This window comes from Xylocopa sonorina, chromosome 10 (genome assembly GCF_050948175.1).
Source record: "Xylocopa sonorina isolate GNS202 chromosome 10, iyXylSono1_principal, whole genome shotgun sequence".
NCBI lineage: Eukaryota > Metazoa > Arthropoda > Insecta > Hymenoptera > Apidae > Xylocopa > Xylocopa sonorina.
Genome location: NC_135202.1, coordinates 4,081,814 through 4,101,846, shown reverse-complemented (window position 1 = coordinate 4,101,846; position 20,033 = coordinate 4,081,814). Strand labels below are relative to the sequence as shown.

Genomic DNA, 20,033 nt, shown 5'->3' with positions numbered 1-20,033 from the left:
CATTAACGTTAATTATAGAGTGTCATATAGAATTTCGGTGAGTTTCTATGGAAATTGTAGCAGTGTCAGCCAAAAACCAATTGAAACCTGTGAAACCATAAACTGAGTGGTACTAATACGTGTCATTTAATTAGCGTACTCCTGATGATACACTGAACGTTGCTTATGGAAACCTGGCTTTACAGTACCGATCGCTGTTATCGAACGGTTGAGTGAAACGCGACGCAGAGTGCGATGGAACGGCTTCGCGTGGCATCTCCTTGGGAACTGACACGAAGTGAAATGAAAACAGTCGTTTCGCTGAGAGATTAGAACGCGACTCTGTACGTCTGCACGTTTTAATTTACAGACTGTTACGGATTATTTGCTCGTGAGTTGGGATCGTAGAAACGATCGATGTTACCGAACGCAAGAAATCTAGTAAACGCTAATTGCGCGACTTGATTGGATAGTACGGTCTGTTTCTGCCTCGGCACGATATTATTACCTCGTAATTTTCATCCCTTTACGCTCGCATTTTGCGCTTTGTATATCTTTGCGCCCTTTTTTTCGCCGTTCCGTTTAATCCACTTTACTTTGCCGGAACGTAACGGAACAAAATCAAAGGTTACAAAAAGAATTTTTTCACCGCGAGGCACAAAAGGATATTTAATTTTACGTTTAAACATTTTCGAGCGCACTGGTTACCATCCGGACGAATGGACGTTTCGCCATTGAATTCTCCGCTTCGATGGAAATAATTTTGTTTTTAATTGCTCATGGCTATTTACACTTTTAATGAACCAATACGAATTATCGTCCCTAGTTTATTTTACGTTCAAGAATTGTTGCAAGTCGTCCGCATTTGTTTCTCCGTAAACCCTTGTTCGTTGGAGTTTTAATTAAAACTCGGGTATTTCTTGCTCGGTTCAGATGATCCAAGTATTTCAGAAAGCAAGAAAATTATACGTTAGCATATAATATCTCATTTTAAAAGCAATCTCGATTATCGTCCGCATCTGATAAAAGTAATTACTAGAATAGAATATACATTTATCTTCTTGTCTGATGTTTCGCTGTTAATATTGCTCGTTTGATAAAAAAAACGGTTATTAAAAATAGGATGCATCGAAAGGAAGCAACGACCCACGTAACTGAACAAACAATTCCCATCGAGTTTCCTGTTTTTATTCATAGAGCAAATATTCATGGTGCACGTCGCCGCGCGAATAAATCGCACTCTTCAGGCATCCCAAGATTTCCACCCTCCGCGAAACAAGGTATCATCTCGGCTTTGATCTTTATCCACGCTTTCCCGTTTGTACAAAGAGATCTACCAACGGTCGGTATTTCACGATAAATTTTACATTCAGGATCCGCTCATTTACATTTCATATTTTTACTCCCTTATCGTATTCGAAAATACGGTAAAAATTTATGAGAATCATTCCGTTTAAAACGAAGAGAAACTTTCGTATCGAACCCCATAAATTGCGCGTCGTCCTCTCTCGACGTTTCCCTATATATTTCTATCTACCTTTTCTCTGTCTATGGCTGAAAAAAATAAATAAATAAAATAAAAACAATTATTACATTCAGCAAGCCACAGCACTATTTGCGAGCAGAGACTCTCGACGCGTGTCCCTGCAAATATTTTCCGTGGGATGTGAAGAAAAAAGCTACTTTCCAGTTCGAGAAGTTTTCTCGGAACTTGAACGAGTTAATTTCTCATCTAAGTGAGTAATAGACTTTCAGTCCGGTCCAGGCAAATGTGCCGCGTATCTACCCAAGGATCTGAGATTGTGACGTTACTTGCTATTAAACTAACTTCTGATGTGCCTTTGTACCATCTCCTCTACTTAACTTTAACTGACTGTATCGCGTTAGTATCCTCTCTGAGAGTGGCTGTTTCCAAATAAACCTGTACAGTTCTGCTTTATTCATTTTGGTGCTGAACTCGACTTGCCGCTCAGATGTCGCGTTAAGATAGTTGATAAATGGATATTTACATTATTCAGCGTGCGAACCCGCGTAATAATAATCTCGCAAAATTTCACTGGCTGATAAGCATTATATTACACGAGTTTATCGCTGCGAAAGAGGTTGTTCCATTATAATTGAATCAAGAAATTACTTGATCGAGTATATTTCAGCGTACATTTAATTTTGTCGAGAGCGTAGCGCGAAGTGGCAGGCTTCTCATGTATTCAACAGGTTTAATGTTATTTGGTCACATCCGGTGTATAAATTTACATGCTGCGCAAATATACTTGTAACATTGCTACCTGATACGGTAGATATTCTTGGTTCGATAAAAAATATATAATAATCATCGATTGTCACATGTTTTTCGTGTAAATATAAAAAATTCAAAGAAGAGATTGGAAAATGTTTTTCTTATAGCAAATGTTATTCAGCTGAACGACAGTTATGCAGATAGCAACAAATTAATGCACACAGTTCCATTTAAAGATCAGAGGGCACCCTTTACTCTCCCATCAGTCGGCTCTGAAACATTCATTGCACATCAAACAATTACCTCTTCGATATTCCTATTCTATTCAATCAAGCAACAATCGCAATCAATATTCGCTCAAAGAACAACACTTGACATTTTGTATGATCCATTCTCTACATGAATTTGCAGTATTCAAAGAATTAAAAGAAACACAGTTTCCTACAACGATTCTCTAAAGAATAAAAACGTGTGTCTTTAAAAAAAAAAAAAAGAGAAAATGAAATGTTTGCACCAGTCGTTTCTGTCAGGTGTACTCAGATAAAAATACGCTCGCCTCTTATAAAGAGCGCACAAAAGGATCTCTAACAGCCACCGACTGATTTATGTTCCAGCTGCATGGGCGGTGACTTTCTCAAAGTGTTTCTACATCTGGAGACCACCGGTGTATCCGAGTACACCCCCTGGTCCGGCGTGCTCTGCGGGACTCTGAACGATATCCCGCAGGTCCTCTACAGTTCAAGGTCGACGCTCATTTTGGAGTTGCATACGCAGGGACGCTCGTCAAATGCGACCGGCTTCTTTGGCAATTTTCACTTCATCAACAGACGTGAGTCACAGACATCGACGCATGATTCGTAACAGCCACTAGAAATCTTTAATTAATTTCATAATTTAAAAAAAAAAACTAAGGAACGAACAGGTTTTTATTTAAATTATGCCACGTATGGTACAATATCGATTATTTAATGATAATGCGTACAGTTTCGAATCGAATGGAAGCTTTTTCGATCCGCTTGAGGAAGATTGAAGGCACGATAATTCAAGAGAAAAGAGAGAGAGACCTACATATGTACATACACGCACTGTGTACGTGCTCAATCCGTGATCTCCGGCTGAATTTATTACGGTAGCTTCTACTTTACACGCGAAGGTGAATCTACGCGCAAACTATGCACTTGCACGAATTGATTTCTACATGCCTGAGAATTTAGGAGCTTGTACTACTTATCAGTTTCGTGGTGCTTGATACACTTGTTAGAAGAGTGAACTGAGCAGATGCACCTTGCAGTACTTGCTATGTAATCAATATTATTTCGTATAACTACATTAATAATAGTCTTTACTTCTTTTTTTTAATTTTCTACATCGAATTTGGCGCTTAAACTTAAATAACTTAATTTATTTAGTTCCAAAGAAAGAATTTATAAAGTTTGCACATATTTTTCACGAAGAATCATATCGTATGCGATTGATTGAAATACAATTGTTGGAACGTCATATATATGTTATTTAACGTGTTTAATACAGTACTTGCATTACACCACACGCGTTAAATATGGGATTCGTTTCATCAAAAGATACCCTATATAAAATTGGAAAATAATACGAGATATTTTATTTAACGCGTCGACATTAAAATGGTACGTAAAGTAGCTATACCTTTCGAGCACACAATACCGAGCGTCAATAAACCGAATAAAAGGGGAATCGAATTTTCCTTCGGCGTATTTTGGCCGGATTCGCAGTAAATTGCGACTGTGGAAATTGAATAAAAGCTGTCGTGGCCGTCAATCGTCAGAACTGACGCTGCCAATGAATCGAAATCGCGTGAAATGTCTTGGGCGGAGAAACGAATGGGATTAAGACTGACGGCTTTTAACCAAAGGGCAGACTTGGCTGTTTCACCTCGCCAGAAGAAGCTCTCTTCAACGCAACCTCTTTACCGAAAGAACCTGCACCTGTTTCCTATTTCCTCTCGATTTACTAACGATTTACTAGGCCAAGAGTAAAATCATCTTTTTTTTTGAGACTGCAATTTTGATAATTACAGTTTACGTCAATGAATGTAAAAAAAGAACCGTTTTTCTATTACTGGTAAATCACTGTTGAATTTGAAACAAGTGAAATGTTACATTTCTCTCAATTGTTTCTGAAATAACAATTTAAATTTTTGTGAAAAATGTAGAATATGAGAATTGTTTGGAAAAGTGTTCAAAGCAATTGCAATAACTTCGCGAATAACAGTATAAATTGTATTATTTGTTCACATTCTACGTCGTGTCCGAGGGTAGAAATACGCAATCACGGTACATATTGCACGCATGATTATTCTGATGTTGGGAAGAATTTCTTTCACCACGTATCTGTGTTCAACTGAATACACGCTAATGGAAGAAAACGACTCGTAGAATAAATATACAAAGTGCGATACGATGCGAGCATTTTGTAATCACCGTCCTCGTTTTACTATCCAGTCAAAGGGGGAAAACGTCCCTTATACTAGGCGAGGAGTTCGGTGTTAATAACAAACTTCATTTTCTTCTTTTTGCTCCTCTACACGAAGAGTATCAAAACCCGTGAATTAAACTCATTCTCTCTGAGTTTATGAAAGATTTAAGTTCCACGAACGAATAAGGGAAACCGACGCACGCACATAAAAGAGTTTTTATAACGTAGAGTTATCTGCATCGTACCTTAATTAATTTCTCTCAATTTTTCCTTTAAAAAAGTGTACAGATAATTTTATACGATTCAATTGATCGCACGATTTATTAGCTGATACTTCTGATATTTTTTTCAGTTATAGAAATTGTTTTTGGACGAGCAAAATGGTCGACGTGTAAAAAGTACCACAATTGTTAAAAACTATCGTAATATAAGTCATGGAATTACAGTAAATTATCCGTTAAAGTCTCCTCGTCCTTGCCATTCATTCGAAGACGCGCGAATGCGAGCGTTCACCCGTAACGCTGTTCTCTTTAAGAGATATTAGTTTCTCTGTTGGAAATCCTCCGACGACATTGCGCTTACGCGCGCTTCCTCCCGATCGAATCGTGCTGGGATTCTGTACAATTAAGGGGAGAGTATTTCCAAGCACGACATACTAAATACAGCGATTGATTGAGCAACTTGCATTCACAGTTTCAACTACTTCTTCGTTTAAGATAATTATAAAAAAGTAATAGCCTCGTCTATTTTATTCATTTATTTTTTCGTTCGTGTAATTAAGAAAAAAGGTTGTCGAACTCGGTATAAAATATCTCAAAGTTTATTTATTTGTCGTTAATTAATACGAATAAGCTGTGCATATGTTTGCTTTTAATTTAGATGTTTCCAATTCCGTTCAGTTGTAAAGCTTTTCTTACCGAACACGCAATTACCACAAATCGATTGTGTGTACATTATCCAGAAAGCAGTTACCGTTTCAACGCGATCGATTGCAGTTCGTTACGTTAAAATCCTGCAATTTAAACGAACACGCTTAACAACCATAATCCTACAAAAATTTCAAAGCTGTAAACCAAGTAATTTATTTTCGCCAATACCATGAGTAAAGTCCAATCCAAACGATTCGTCCGTGGTAATTTCTGAACTCCTAGAAAGTAAAAAATCGCAGTTTGATCGATCAAACGTGGATCACATTGTCGAACGCAATAAAATCTACAAACCACGCGATATCTTCAACGAAGAACGTCGATCATAGATCCTGCGGACCGTAGCCACCACCATAATCATCCCCAATTTTACAAACACTGAATTTTTACCTTCTTCTAATACTCCTTCTTTATTATTATTGCTACAATCGAACTATCTCAAATCGCCTTACGTCGTACCAAAAAAAATCCTCGAAAGTGGCCACTGACCGTGTTAACGAATTCTACCATAGATCAGAATTATTAATTTCACGCTGTAACGTTCACGCTTATTTATTATTATTGCTACGATCGAAGTATCTCAAATTGCCTTACGTTATACCAAAAAAAATCCTCGAAAGTGGCCACTGACCGTGTTAACGAATTCTACCATAGATCTGAATTATTAATATCACGCTGTAACGTTCACGCTTATTTATTATTATTGCTACAATCGAAGTATTTCAAATTGTCTTACGTTATACCAAAAAGAAGGTCCTTGAAGGTGTCCACTGTCCGTGTTAACAATTTTAACATAGTTCGTAATTATTAATTTCACGCTGTAAAGACTCGACACGTGAAAGAAAGGAAATTACCCGAAGTACCTTCTCCAACGGGCAACCGTTCGTTATCCAGATTCCGTTCGCGTTTACCCGTCGAACGAAGGGTGCGTCACGTTCCTTATTTACGAGGGCAGTACGCGGATTCTCCGGAAATTTCAACCGTAGATTTGCAAGTGACGCGGGCACGGGGACTAAACAGCGAACGCGGTGCACGCTGGTGAAACCATGGTTCGTTAGTAAACGCTTCACGCGTATGGCCGGCCTACGCGTGCTTTTAAACATGTTCGCCCTCCCCCGTGGGACTTTTTATTTCGCTCACGTGTACGACTTTACGTGTGCCGGCGCATAACACTCGCATAATTCGCCAGTAGGAGGCTTCACCCGGCCAATTTCGAGATACACAATTTTCTCGTGTGCCCGCCGCCGTTGTCCCTTTTCAGCCGTGCAACCAGGACTAAAAAAAGGGAGGAAAGGTCGACGGTTCGCGAGAATTCGACCGATTTGCATAAGGACATCAGCAACAGCGAGTCGCTTAATTTCTCGTAGACCAGAAATCATTATCTTCCCGTGGCATTTGATCGTCCCTGGTTCTGTTTATTTATTCGGTTCTCCTTCTCCGTTTCGACGAATTTTTCGCCAGCCCCGCGGAAAAACAGAAACTTTTAACGCTGAATAGCAGTAAAGCAGTTAAAAATACATGGCTCGGGCGGCACAGTGGATTTTTTCATACGAGACTTTATCTGGCAAAAATGAAGCTCGAAAAGTAGCGCGCGCAAGCATATTTAGTCAGAGCGTAATATAATATTCTACAAAATTGCTCCATCTACTTTTACAAACTACGAAGGGTTTTATTAAACGAGTTAACGTGAATATCCTGCGAGCGTCCTCTTTATGGAAATTTCTGGTGATATTTGCAAAAAACGTGCTGTTATTTGCTTGACAGCGATGCTGCCACGTCTGTAAGCTGTAATTCTTTAAATATCTGACTGGTTTCAATTTTCATTTTCGACGAGTAAAATATATTCCAATGAATAATTAGGTTTTGCTTTCAACAGCAATTTTATATTTAAAGTAAATAGATTGCTTTTTCCCATACAACGTGCATTATAGTACGATAATAAAAAGCAGAGAGAAAGAGAGTGAAATAAATGTAAAAATGCACTTCATTGCTCTTGAAAAAATTCAATGCAATGTTACTGCGCGTGGAGAGCTCTCAAACATTCGAGGATTCTCCAAAGTGAAACGAATGTACAAAAAATTCTTGCTCTTTTTGTTATTTTCAATATAAACATTGTTTCTTCTGATAGATTATTGTTCAACGCATTAGCCTACGTTCGTAAAGAAATTCGACGTCTAAATTAAATAAAACGAAATGAAATAATTGTGTTCCCACGCAAATTTATAATATACAAACATAAATGTTTACTAGAAAAAAAAGTTTTCCATCGATAAAATGAAAAATTTCCTGCGAAACGAGATTCGTTTTGGTCAGTGCTCAAACTGAACAGTTTATAGGGGATTGTGCATTCAGACAAAACAGATATGCGCATATATGTACAAACGGTTTTTTCTAAAAAAAAAAAGGCAGCAGCCGATAGACAGAGAAAGAAGAAACTAAAACACAAAGACAAATGTCAGTAGGTTATCTACAAAAATATCCAACTGGAAGTAAATCTAAAAACTCAAAAAGCTTCTTGCTATTGTTCAATGTCCTAAATAAATTTTGAATCAGAAATACAAATCTTGACAGTAACACAGTTATTTCAGACGAAATGACACGTATAAGTACTTGCAATATTAAAATCTTCGATAAGTTAAATTAAATACAAAATAGACTGCGTTTCCACGAGGCGTTTCATTTCTCGTTTACTTGTACTACTTAATCACAGGACGTTAAATCGCAGCCCCGTACATCCACTTTAAGCACTTTCCATCCGTTCCAATATTCGCCAAAGATCTACCCTGTATTTTCCGAGGGGCCAAATTTCGCACCCTTTGAAACCCAACGACAGGGCCTGCCGTTCACTCGAAACAGATTTCAGCGGCAGGTTAATCCGTGGCGGTCGAAATCCGTCCGGGATCCGGTCGAACATAATGGAAGTCGATAACCAAAGAGATTAGTTAGACAGAGATCAGAGGTCGGATAGGAAAATCGGTGCCCGGTGGGTGGCTTATCGTGGACCGTGTTATCAAAGCAGCCTAACGTGCGCCTACGTGCGGTGTTTCGCGCGAAGGAGCCGCGCGATCACGATCGATATTCAATTTCGCCAAGGGTTCGATCGGCTGCGCCGCGAGTCGCCCAGCCGAGCGATGATATTTCATTGCCGCGTATCGCGGTCGGAACCGCGGACAAAGAGGCTGACAGAGCGGCAAGAAAAATGTACGAGATCGGTAGTAATGCGTGGAGAACGTCACGAATCCGTTTCGCTCGATCCATCATCCGGGACGAGCGCGTCGCTGCCGAATGGACGGGACGACGATGCGCCCCGCGACGCAAGATGAAAAGCGACGCGCCCCGCAGAGCCGCGTGAAAAATGCGACTCTTTTCGACGGTGCATCGGTTACCCGCAGGAACCACGGGTGACTGTGGAGGCGCGCAGAAAATTAACAGCTTCGAATGTAACGAGACGAAGCGGAAATAAGTGATTTTTAACATCTGTTCAATGAAGATTGAGCTTTCTTTAAAATACAACTCACAATCAATCGGCTTGTTGTTTTTAGTTTGAGAAACTGATTCTACGAAAAATTCATCGGTGCATAGAATAAAATTTCTTTTGATTCGGTTATTCGATCTGACACTCTTTTGTTTCTTTTTGTTAAGGATACAAATCAGCTGTCCTTCGTTAAGTCGAAACAGAGAGCATCGTGGCTGTTACAGAATCATTTAAAATGGCGACGCCACGGTACCAATGGATGTTGCCAACGTCGAAGGATCTGGATCGCGAAATCCATTCCTCTCTTTTAGACGGACTGACAAATGGGTCCCCGCTGACTCGTTTCCGCCGTGTCTTCCGCAAACGACGCGCTAGAAAATTCGTTACGCTGCTACGTAGATTATGCGCGTCCATTAAATGGTAAACTGCGGATCGAGCGTGTAGCAAGAGCGCGAGGCAAGCCCGCTGATTAACCATGTATAATTAAAATGTAATTTCTTCCTCGTAATGGGGAAGTTTTAATCAAACGCGGCTTGAGCCAAGGTAGAGGAGGGTCGTGACGTCGCGATACACCATCAGGGGGATGATTATCGCGGTGGTTACGGACCGCAGGATCCAAGGGCGACGTTCCTCGCTGAGGATGCCGCGTAGCTCGTGAATTTTATTGTGCTGAACAGTGTTTGCACGATGTTAATTATCCAGAAGAACTTTCGTTGCGATATAAAATCGTAGAAGTCCCTTTTTGCAATCATTGCGAAGTGCAATAATTTCTTAAATCTATCTACTACAACAATACTATCTCTCGATTTGCATTTATAGCACCTTTGCACAAACCGCGTCGAAACTGCGCTTCGTTACGTTGGAATCGAACAATTCTATCGTCTAGTGTCGAGACAAAAATGATGTTTATCAATATGCAACATCGTATCATCCAGGCTGGGTAAAATGGATAACGCGAAGGGTCACGCTGGTGCCGGCTAATTCGTTTACCGGCGTAGCAAGCTCGCAGCCTCAATCTCCTCGAAATTCGGTAATTAACGTGGAAATTACGAAGGCGGTTTCTTGACGGTCGCCTTGGGAAAAATATCGCCCGGATACACGCCATGATCGCGACGGAATTCAATTATAATTTCATCGCGCAACCAGTCGCGAGAGTGCTTTAATCGCACGCGGGCAGACGTTTCGAACTAACCGAGGGAAAATTAATAAATCGTTTTAATTACCATCGAGAACCATTTCTCACCTGGTTATCGCACCTTTAATCATTAACTCATCGAAACACGAGAAGAAGATTCCTCGAGCAGACGCGAGTTGTTCGAACAAACTGGATTAGCGTAACTCGATGTGGTGTTTGAGGATTAAGACAGCTTCTGGACTACCCTAAGACTCGTTCCAGTGCGGAATCGCTTAGAATCGGAGGAGACAGGATAAAACTGACTTAAGACGGACTTGCGAAAGTCTGGAGCTCCCGTGTCTCACCGCTCGATACCTGCTTTATACGATTATTTCATACAGCATCGTTCTCAATGACACGGACAAACTACGACACGAAGAAATTTCTTGTCCCAAATACCAAATATGGATCCACGCGAGTCAAAAGAATCTTGCCACTAAAAGTAACTCAAAAGTCACCTTTGAAAGAACAAATACATTCATGAAATCGATCTTTCGATCACTACGAGACACAAGTCTCGTTTACCAGAGTTCCTCTCAGCGGTAAAACAATGGCAGACGAATAACCTTCGCTGATTCCGACTAAATCGGCAATTACCCGTTCACGAAGCCATTACGCGCCGTACCAAAAGTTCCCTATTTCGCCGTGGCTATCGGCGAGAATTGACAGGAAATTCTCTCCCTTCGTTCACCGCGGCTCGCCAACGATCGAGGCGACGTTCCAGCTGATCGCTGCGCTCGTTCCAGACACCGTAAATTCCCGCGACGAACGCTAACAACTTGTTCCCGGCTTTCGCCGGCTACCCACCGGCCATTCGGTCGAAACCCGACGAGTTACGATTAAAATTCTAACGAGCCACGAACCCCGGGAGCTTATCGCTCCTGGCGTAACAGGACGAGGGGGTAGAGGGTTGGAACGCGATGTTCAAGATAAAAGGGAAATATGGTACAAGTGCAGAACGACCGGGGGCAATTCGCAGCAGGTATCGAGTCAAGGAGGCGGATTAAATCCGCTGGACTGGTTTCAACTTTCTCCCTCTAATTATTGATGGACGCTGGCTCGATTGCGATTCGATTCCCACCGATTATCGGAATCCATTCGCCAGCCCAGCTCCAATCAGCGTGACGTCGCGGCTGTTAGAAGAATTCTAATCAACGCGACGACGCGGTCTCGTTCGCGTTAACGAAACGGTATTGTTTGGGGATTATCGGTGGGAACGGCGCGAGGTTCGATCGAGCGCGTCGATAGGGGCGAAGGGTGGGAAAGCTTGGTGGCTTCGCGAAGAATTCATTTACGAACGTGCGCGCGGGTTTATGAAATCGTACGTGAGAGGATGCGGGGGTGTAGCCAGTCGTGGACGATACGTTCCTCGGTTTGCGACCTAGACGGTGGATAATTTTTTGGTTTCACGGTGTGCTGGACCGTTGCGAGACGGAGATTGCTTGTTAGTGTACTGAGAGGAAATTTGTGCCGTGCATGATGCTGTTTTTTAAAGCTACCTGGAAAATATCTTGGCGATTTTAGTTTCGTGGATCGTTCGATACAAATTATCATCGATCGAATTTTGTGATCAGTTTAAAGAAAATTTGATAAAACTATGAGTATATCAAAATCGTAAAAGAAGAATTACGAATTGTTTTATTTCATGAGGGACAAAATTATCGTTCGAATAGTGCGCTGATTTTATCATCAATCGTAATGTTTCTGTATTAATCTTCGCATGAGCTCGAGAACGATTCAAAAGCAGGGGCGAGCGATCGTCAGAAATTTATTCCCAACGACACGTTGGGGCAGCGATAATTTTCTCCCATAATCCCATTGGAACAACTGTTGGCCGCCGTTTTATGCAGCCGTTTCCGTTTGTCGCGCATTCTACGATACCTGAGAGACATCCGGCTACGGAAAGTACTTAAACTCGTAAACTTTTTCACGAGAGTTAAAGGCAAATCTTCCCTTACGGCGGCGGCGGCGGTGGTGGCGGCCGTCCGAACGAAACTTCGCGTCTCCGACACGTCCGTCTCTTTCACGGCCTCGTAAACAACTTGCTACGTCATTACGAGTTTCACTGGCGAGTGTACCTGGCTACGCGCAAAGTTAACGAAGCTCAAGAAAATTTCTCGCTGCCTATTACTAGCTTTCGTATCTATATCTACGTCTAGCATATTTTTAAGGGCCAATTTCCTTAAATGGACACAGAACAATGGGAGCATCAGCTACGTTTATTCTACGCTTTCATAAATAATTGAGACAGCTCATTCTTTTCTCTCATAGACCACTGTACAAAATTACAAGGCGTCATGCGACTCTCATAGATTCCAAAAGTGTTCGATACAAACTCGAAACAAACACCAGAATGTTACCAATAATTTCTCATAATTCCTAATGCGAATCCATTCGCTAACCGTCCATTAGATATCTCGTACGCTGTTCTACAAAATCCTCTTCCCTCTGTCCTTATGAAAACAGCAGCAGAAAACTAATGGCGGCCGTTCCTATGCGTGGCGAACGTTTCAATCCGGCCGCGATACTTATCTAGCCCCGTAAAGGATCGCGGGCAGAAAGTTCCGCCGTTTAGACGGGTCGTTTAACCGTAATGAGATCACAGGGTTAAAATAGCAAAAAGTCCCCGGCAGCTTCTCGATACTGGCTGTTCGCGGTCGCTGCCCCGGGCAGGATTAATTGAGCGACCGGTTAGCCGAGTTAAAGCGAAACCGGTGAAACATCGTTCGCGTAAACTCCCATGCGGACTCGCCCCGAACGACGTTACCAGGGACTCTTTCAAACGTCCGTTCTTTGAGGCTGCTCTGCAGAAAGGGGTAAAATTCCTCCTTGAAACAGCGCGCCGCGTCTGTTGGCTGTGACAGTGCGGTTATGAAGTCGCGGTTGCGTGAAATGAAGTTTCGAGCGACGACGGACGACGGTTCGAATCGCGGCGAGGAAACGGCGGACAGGCTGCCGGCGAAAGTATTAAAGCCAACGGGGAACGTGACTCGGGTATCCCCCGTCGCCGTTTCCTACCGTCGCTAAAACGCGACGAGGCTTTTTGCAACTAGTTATCCTGGGCGCCAACTGCACCGCGAGAGGCCTGGAGAACGCGAAAGTTTCCCGCTCCCCCTGCACGAACCGGACGATCGTTTGGCCGTGGTGAGATATCGGTTGCATGCGCGAGAGGGCTGGAAGAAGAGGAGCGTATCTTCTTGACATTTTGTTCGTTCATGGCGCGCGAGGAAAATACGAGAACAAGTCTTGTTAGGAAGTTGCTAACGCGCTCGCGTTTAAGTCGTTACACGGGTAACAGTCGCCAAGTATTGGTCGTTGCACTGGACAGTTACGGATAATATGAGAAATAGAAATGGTATCTTTTGTCTTTGAAACGACGTTGCAACGAATTGTTAAAGATTATCGATTTATAATTTTTATATGTATTTTGTAAATTGTCAATGGTTTGTGAGAAACAGAAATTTGCTCTCTTCGCGAGAATGGAAATTTTTAGCAAATATATATATCGGTTGTAGTTGTATTTTCATGTATTTATGGCATTCTGCGAGCGTCGCAACGAGATTGCACTCGAACCATCCCACAAATTCTCATCTATCTAACCGGTTGCTATAAAACAACGTTCGAACTTAACTCCAGCCTGTTGGATAACCTTACCGATAGAACTACTATGGTAAGGTGCATGAGTGAAAGCCGCGCAAGGCCACTCTTCCGTTCTTAAGCTTTTAGAGGGATGCCAGAGCACTCGAGCCTCGAGCGACCTAAACTAGTGTCTCCTACTTTAACAACACCTTGATGGAATCTATATATGCACGTATTCCTAGTAATAGTTAATCTCACACGGTAAACCGCGACATGATTGTTCTATTTTTTCATTCTATTACTGAGAGAGCTTTTTCACACGAAATATCGTCGTTTCTTCGTGACGTGTACGCTCGTTAAAAACAGCTAACTGGTCAATAGTAATCAAGGAGTGAAACGACAATGTGTTCGTTGAAAATTTTACTGCAACGGCAGGTAGATAAAATCTGTTTTGGAATAATGCATAACGCGTTCAGAAGGGAATAAATGATTCTTAATGCTCAGACGTCTGGCGTGCACGGAATTTCGTGCATTATATTTCGCCCGGCGGTTGACGTTGGTCGTTGCCCGTCTGCGTATCGCCGCCTGCATTGTTCGTATCAAACTGCGTTTACCGGCGCCATATTTATATTATTCATTTAATTTCTGGAACGGTAATAAACGTCAGCGGGACGGGAATTACGGGGCTGCGAGAGGCGATCGTAACATTAAATTCAGCCGGGCGGTTTTTCATGTTCCTCTCGCTCGTCGTTCCTCTTATTGTAATGTTACACGCGCGCACGTATGAGCTCGACCTAATTTTTCTTACGATATTTTTATTCCCACCGTTTCCCCCACGAATTTATACACTACAATGTTTACCGCCTGACGCGTGCTCAATTTTACCACACGATTTTTCCATCGCTAAAACTTTAAGAAAAATATATATAATATCATACAAATGAATTTCAATTTTACTCGAGTCTGCAATTCCTACACGTCGAAACAGGACGAATCGCGCGGCCAATTCGTTCCTGTTCCTCAAACAGACCGTTCGAACCCACTTCGAGGCAATTATACACTACAATGTTTATCGCCTGACGCGTGCTCAATTTTACCACACGATTTTTCCATCGCTAAAACTTTAAGAAAAATATATATAACATCATATAAATGAATTTCAATTTCATTCGAGTCTGCAATTCCTACACGTCGAAACAGGACGAATCGCGCGGCCAATTCGTTCCTGTTCCTCAAACAGACCGTTCGAACCCACTTCGAGGCAATTATACACTACAATGTTTATCGCCTGACGCGTGCTCAATTTTACCACACGATTTTTCCATCGCTAAAACTTTAAGAAAAATATATATAACATCATATAAATGAATTTCAATTTCATTCGAGTCTGCAATTCCTACACGTCGAAACAGGACGAATCGCGCGGCCAATTCGTTCCTGTTCCTCAAACAGACCGTTCGAACCCACTTCGGGGCAATTATACACTACAATGTTTATCGCCTGACGCGTGCTCAATTTTACCACACGATTTTTCCATCGCTAAAACTTTAAGAAAAATATATATAACATCATATAAATGAATTTCAATTTCATTCGAGTCTGCAATTCCTATACGTCGAAACAGGACGAATCGCGCGGCCAATTCGTTCCTGTTCCTCAAACAAACCGTTCGAACCCACTTCAGGGCAATTATCGAAAAACAATCGTGTCCCTCAAGCGAAATCATAACGCGTTAATTATTCCCGAGTTTTCAACGGGCGACACGCGGCCACGCGCAGAACACGCTGGACCTTTTTAATGTCGCTCGCCGCGAGGCCGAACAATAAATGCTCATTAGCTAACGATCACGGCAATCAAGCGCATAAACAGGTTCCGTACACAACGGACGCGAGACGCTTAACGCCTGTCCTGTTATTTGATGTAATTCTAGAATCAGATTGAACGGCCCTGCCGCGGGTGCGGCCCGTCCGCGTGTTTCGGGAGGTCTGCAATTAAAACGCGGTAATTTGCGAGCCGCGTTGATCGCCGGAATCGGGTAAACGGCGCGCAACAGCGTTTCGGAATCGCGTGCACGCGACAGCCGCGGTGTATCATGGCCATTGCCTTAATTTGCGCGGCCGTGGGGAAATTGATAATGAATCTGGCACGGTGTTACCCCGATTAATTTAGGAAATCCAATCGCGCTGATCGGGACACGCCGAATTCCGGGGCCAACCGAAATCCTGTTAGACGCGATCGAATGTTGATTGTCCGCGATTTTCGGCTGACGTCAGGAATTTTCTTTCGCCAGCGAGTGGGATCATTGCCATAGTGATCCAGGTGGAACGTTGCGAAATGTTGTTTTACCTGTGAAGCAATTATAGATATCGACTCGAGTATTCGTTTTCTTTGGTCTAGGTCGAAAAGAGATCGAGGGTTAGCGAATCATATAGGATAAAGACGAAAAATATTATTCAATTGAAATAATTTTAAAAGTCTCGAGTTCTGTGCGAATTCTACATTTCAATTTGTTGTACCAAAATTAGTACGATTGTTTTTTGATTTTGAAAGCTAGATCCGTACTTAGTGAAATTGTATGCATTTTTATGAATATTGGTAAGTTATTTTAAGCTAGAGAAAGACAGGACGCTTAGGAAATGAAAAAAAATGCGGGACTTTTAGAAATGTAAAGATATAATAGGTATTTAGGGAATCTCGGGAGGATATGCAGCATTCCCCAAGTGGAGTGGAATATATTTCGAAAAACGGAGCGTACGCCGTTTTTACGGAAAATGGCTTCCGTAACGAGATTAACGTACGAAAAGAAAAGGAATGGAAAAGAGGAAGATTAAGCTGCGAGATTAACCTATAAGAAAATACGTACAGCAGCAAGATTTTCTGCGGTTTTCCGGGCGAAGAAGACTAGACGATATAAATTACTTCACTTTCATCTCTATTCATGCACCTGTTTACGGAATTCAGTAATTCACGCTAGAATTTTCATTTTAATTCTCTAAATATTCACTGATACTACTTTTCTCTTTTGCGAAAAAATTAACTTTACCATTTTCTTTATACCACTGCAATCATAACATCGCAAGAAACTTAAAAGAAAGATCGTAAACGAAATTACCAAAGATACCAACTATTCCTCTCCCTTACACCATACTTGCGCTTCGTTGTTCCAATAAAATATAATTGAAAATTTAACTAAAACAGCATCGAGCAATCAAGAATCACGTTCCATCCGTCTTTCTCTACTTTATCAAGAATTTCAATAACCCAACGTGAAAAGAATTTACATTAATCCCAACAGTTATTCCGTCCAACGGCTCGTCCGGCTGAAAGTAAAGATTCCTTTTAATCTCGTCCCGATAAATAAAGCCGCAGCGGAAAAAGTAAAGGGGAAGGATCCTATTCATTTTATCGGGCATTCGCATCTAGCCTTGTTCAGCTTCTAATCGCTATCAGCCGGTCCGTTGAACACAATCGAGCCACAAGGGTACGCGACCCTGTACGATCGCTCGTGCAGACAGCGCTCGCACACGTGCGCACGGCAGCACGCGACGCTGGAGGGACGTGGACCGTGTGTGCCCACGACTGTCCCGTCTGGCGCAAAGTGACTACGTGGCCTGCGTACAGAGTCCATTAAAATCTATCGAGCAGGGTAGCGCCGCGACATTTAAGAAGAATCCCGGGGCACACGTTCGCGCGGCTTCAACAAGGGGTTAGAAATCGCACGCTGTATTGCCGGCCGTCTATCGTGCGGTAAGCAAGACCTCGTGACTCGGGTGTCGAATCGCTGCTTTCATACAGAATTCTTTGGGGGCTGTGAATTTAGATTTACGACCGAATCGCCCAAGTATTTTCTGAACAGCCCATTCGTATCATTTATTGATTATTCAAGTACGCTATATAATTCTTGCTTTGGTTGGATTCTAATTTTATTTATGGTAATGAAAAAAGGTACTCTGTTGCGCGTACTATGTCCGGTTAACGAGCATTGGATAGTTTTATTTCGAATCTTTGTATTTTCAGACTTAGTCTTCGTTGAATAACTTTTTTGAAGAACGAGGAGATTAATGCGGTGTTTAAAAAAATGCACCTGTGTGGTGTTTAAAAATCATCGCACCTGTTTGAGAATATCCGTTACGACGAACAAGATTTATACATTTTCAACACGCAACAGGACTTAACAGTACTGTTCTGTTGTATACATAGATAGACCTGTGTAAATGCTGTTGATAGCTACAGCTAGACGTCTACAACTAGCTTAATGGACCCGTTAATTGCCAAGACCCACATACAGGTTTATAATGTGTCAATCAGAGCCTCCCCTCAACACTTGTACCACCCCATTACCTGCCATGTACAAACCCCTGCCAGAATTCCACGAAGGAACCTCGATTCCAACTTGTAAACACGCATCGCGCACTTCTCGAATAAAACTCGAAATTCTTTCAATACCGTGACAACCGTTTCCTTTTTTTTTATGGTACCTGTGGCAGTCGCGAAGTTGAGTCGATCAAAAACGGACTACCGTCCACGGAATCCGCAGCCCCAACAAGAAACAGTGTTACTCCCGAGGGGATCGCAACGGTTCGTTTATGCGACGGTTTCTTCTTTCCTCCGCTCCTTCGATCTTCTTTACGACAGAGGTCACGGTGACGAATGGGCGACGGTCGATTGGTCCGAGGTGAGTTCTTCCCCCGAAAATCCGCTCGCCCCTACCAGTGGCCAGACAGAGCACGCTCGCCAGCTCGAGAATTATCGGGGCGCAGGTCAAGGGTGAAACGATCGAGAGGAAAGGGTGCGAGACGCGCGATAAAACCGTCGATCGTTAACGGGGGGTAGTTCGACGATCCAATGAATCTCGTTCTAACGCGTTCGATAATTTTAAACCTGTGCTGGCGGCGGAAGATTGTGATTAATCGCGGTTATTGAGCGATGCGCGCAACACGGCTCGGCTAGGGGGTTGGTATTTATGAAAATTGATAACTCGGCTGTCTGAATGGCGGATCGCGCGGATCCTGTGAAAATCTGGATGATTTTGGGATGAATGGCGCTGATTTCGTATCGATTTCATAATAGAATACAGAAATTAGCTATTATTTAATGCTTCGAATTAAACAAAATTCATGTAACTTTTTAAGCGACCATGTTAAGGGCTGCATTAAATTAACGCGTTTATTATATATTTAATTTTAACGAAATTGCTTGGACAAATTTTTGACTAGATACATTACGATTCTTACAAGCGATGCAATTATCTCCATTCGACGAATAGGATACAGAAATTAGCTATTATTTAATGCTTCGAATTAAACAAAATTCATGTAACTTTTTAAGCGACCATGTTAAGCGCTGCATTAAATTAACGCGTTTATTTAATTTTAACGAAATTGCTTGGACAAATTTTTGACTAGATACGTTACGATTCTTACAAGCGATGCAATTATTTCCATTCGACGAATAGGATACAGAAATTAGCTATTATTTAATGCTTCGGATTAAACAAAATTCATGCAACTTTTTAAGCGACCATGTTAAGCGCTGCATTAAATTACCGCGTTTATTATATATTTAATTTTAACGAAATTGCTTGGACAAATTTTTGACTAGATACGTTACGATTCTTACAAGCGATGCAATTATCTCCATTCGACGAATAAGATACAGAAATTAGCTATTATTTAATGCTTCGAATTAAACAAAATTCATGTAACTTTTTAAGCGACCATGTTAAGCGCTGCATTAAATTAACGCGTTTATTTAATTTTAACGAAATTGCTTGGACAAATTTTTGACTAGATACGTTACGATTCTTACAAGCGATGCAATTATCTCCATTCGACGAATAGGATATAGAAATTAGCTATTATTTAATGCTTCGAATTAAACAAAATTCATGTAACTTTTTAAGCGACCATGTTAAGCGCTGCATTAAATTAACGCGTTTATTATACATTTAATTTTAACGAAATTGCTTGGACGAATTTTTGACTAGATACGTTACGATTCTTACAAACGATGCAATTATCTCCATTCGACGGTAATTGAAATTGCTCGCTTATCTCGCGAGATGTAATTTCGTTGAAAGAACAGTTCGTTGTTCCGTACAGCCTGTTAGTCCACGCGATTCCACTGGTGCCTAGTGCGGTAATCCGTCCGATTCTCAGTCGTTAAGTAGAGACAGTCTACACGCGAGAGCACCGCCGGTTTTGCGCCACGGAA

General features: G+C 41.8%; 1 protein-coding gene across 1 annotated transcript in view; it reads left to right on the top strand.

Moving 5' to 3' along the window:
• The window catches only part of Sol1, a 489,750-nt gene that overhangs the window by 171,520 nt on the left and 298,197 nt on the right, over positions 1-20,033 (top strand). Inside the window, exon 4 of the mRNA XM_076902781.1 lies at positions 2,830-3,044. Within this exon, the coding sequence (XP_076758896.1) occupies positions 2,830-3,044 (215 nt within the window). The remainder of the gene's footprint in view (positions 1-2,829; positions 3,045-20,033) is intronic.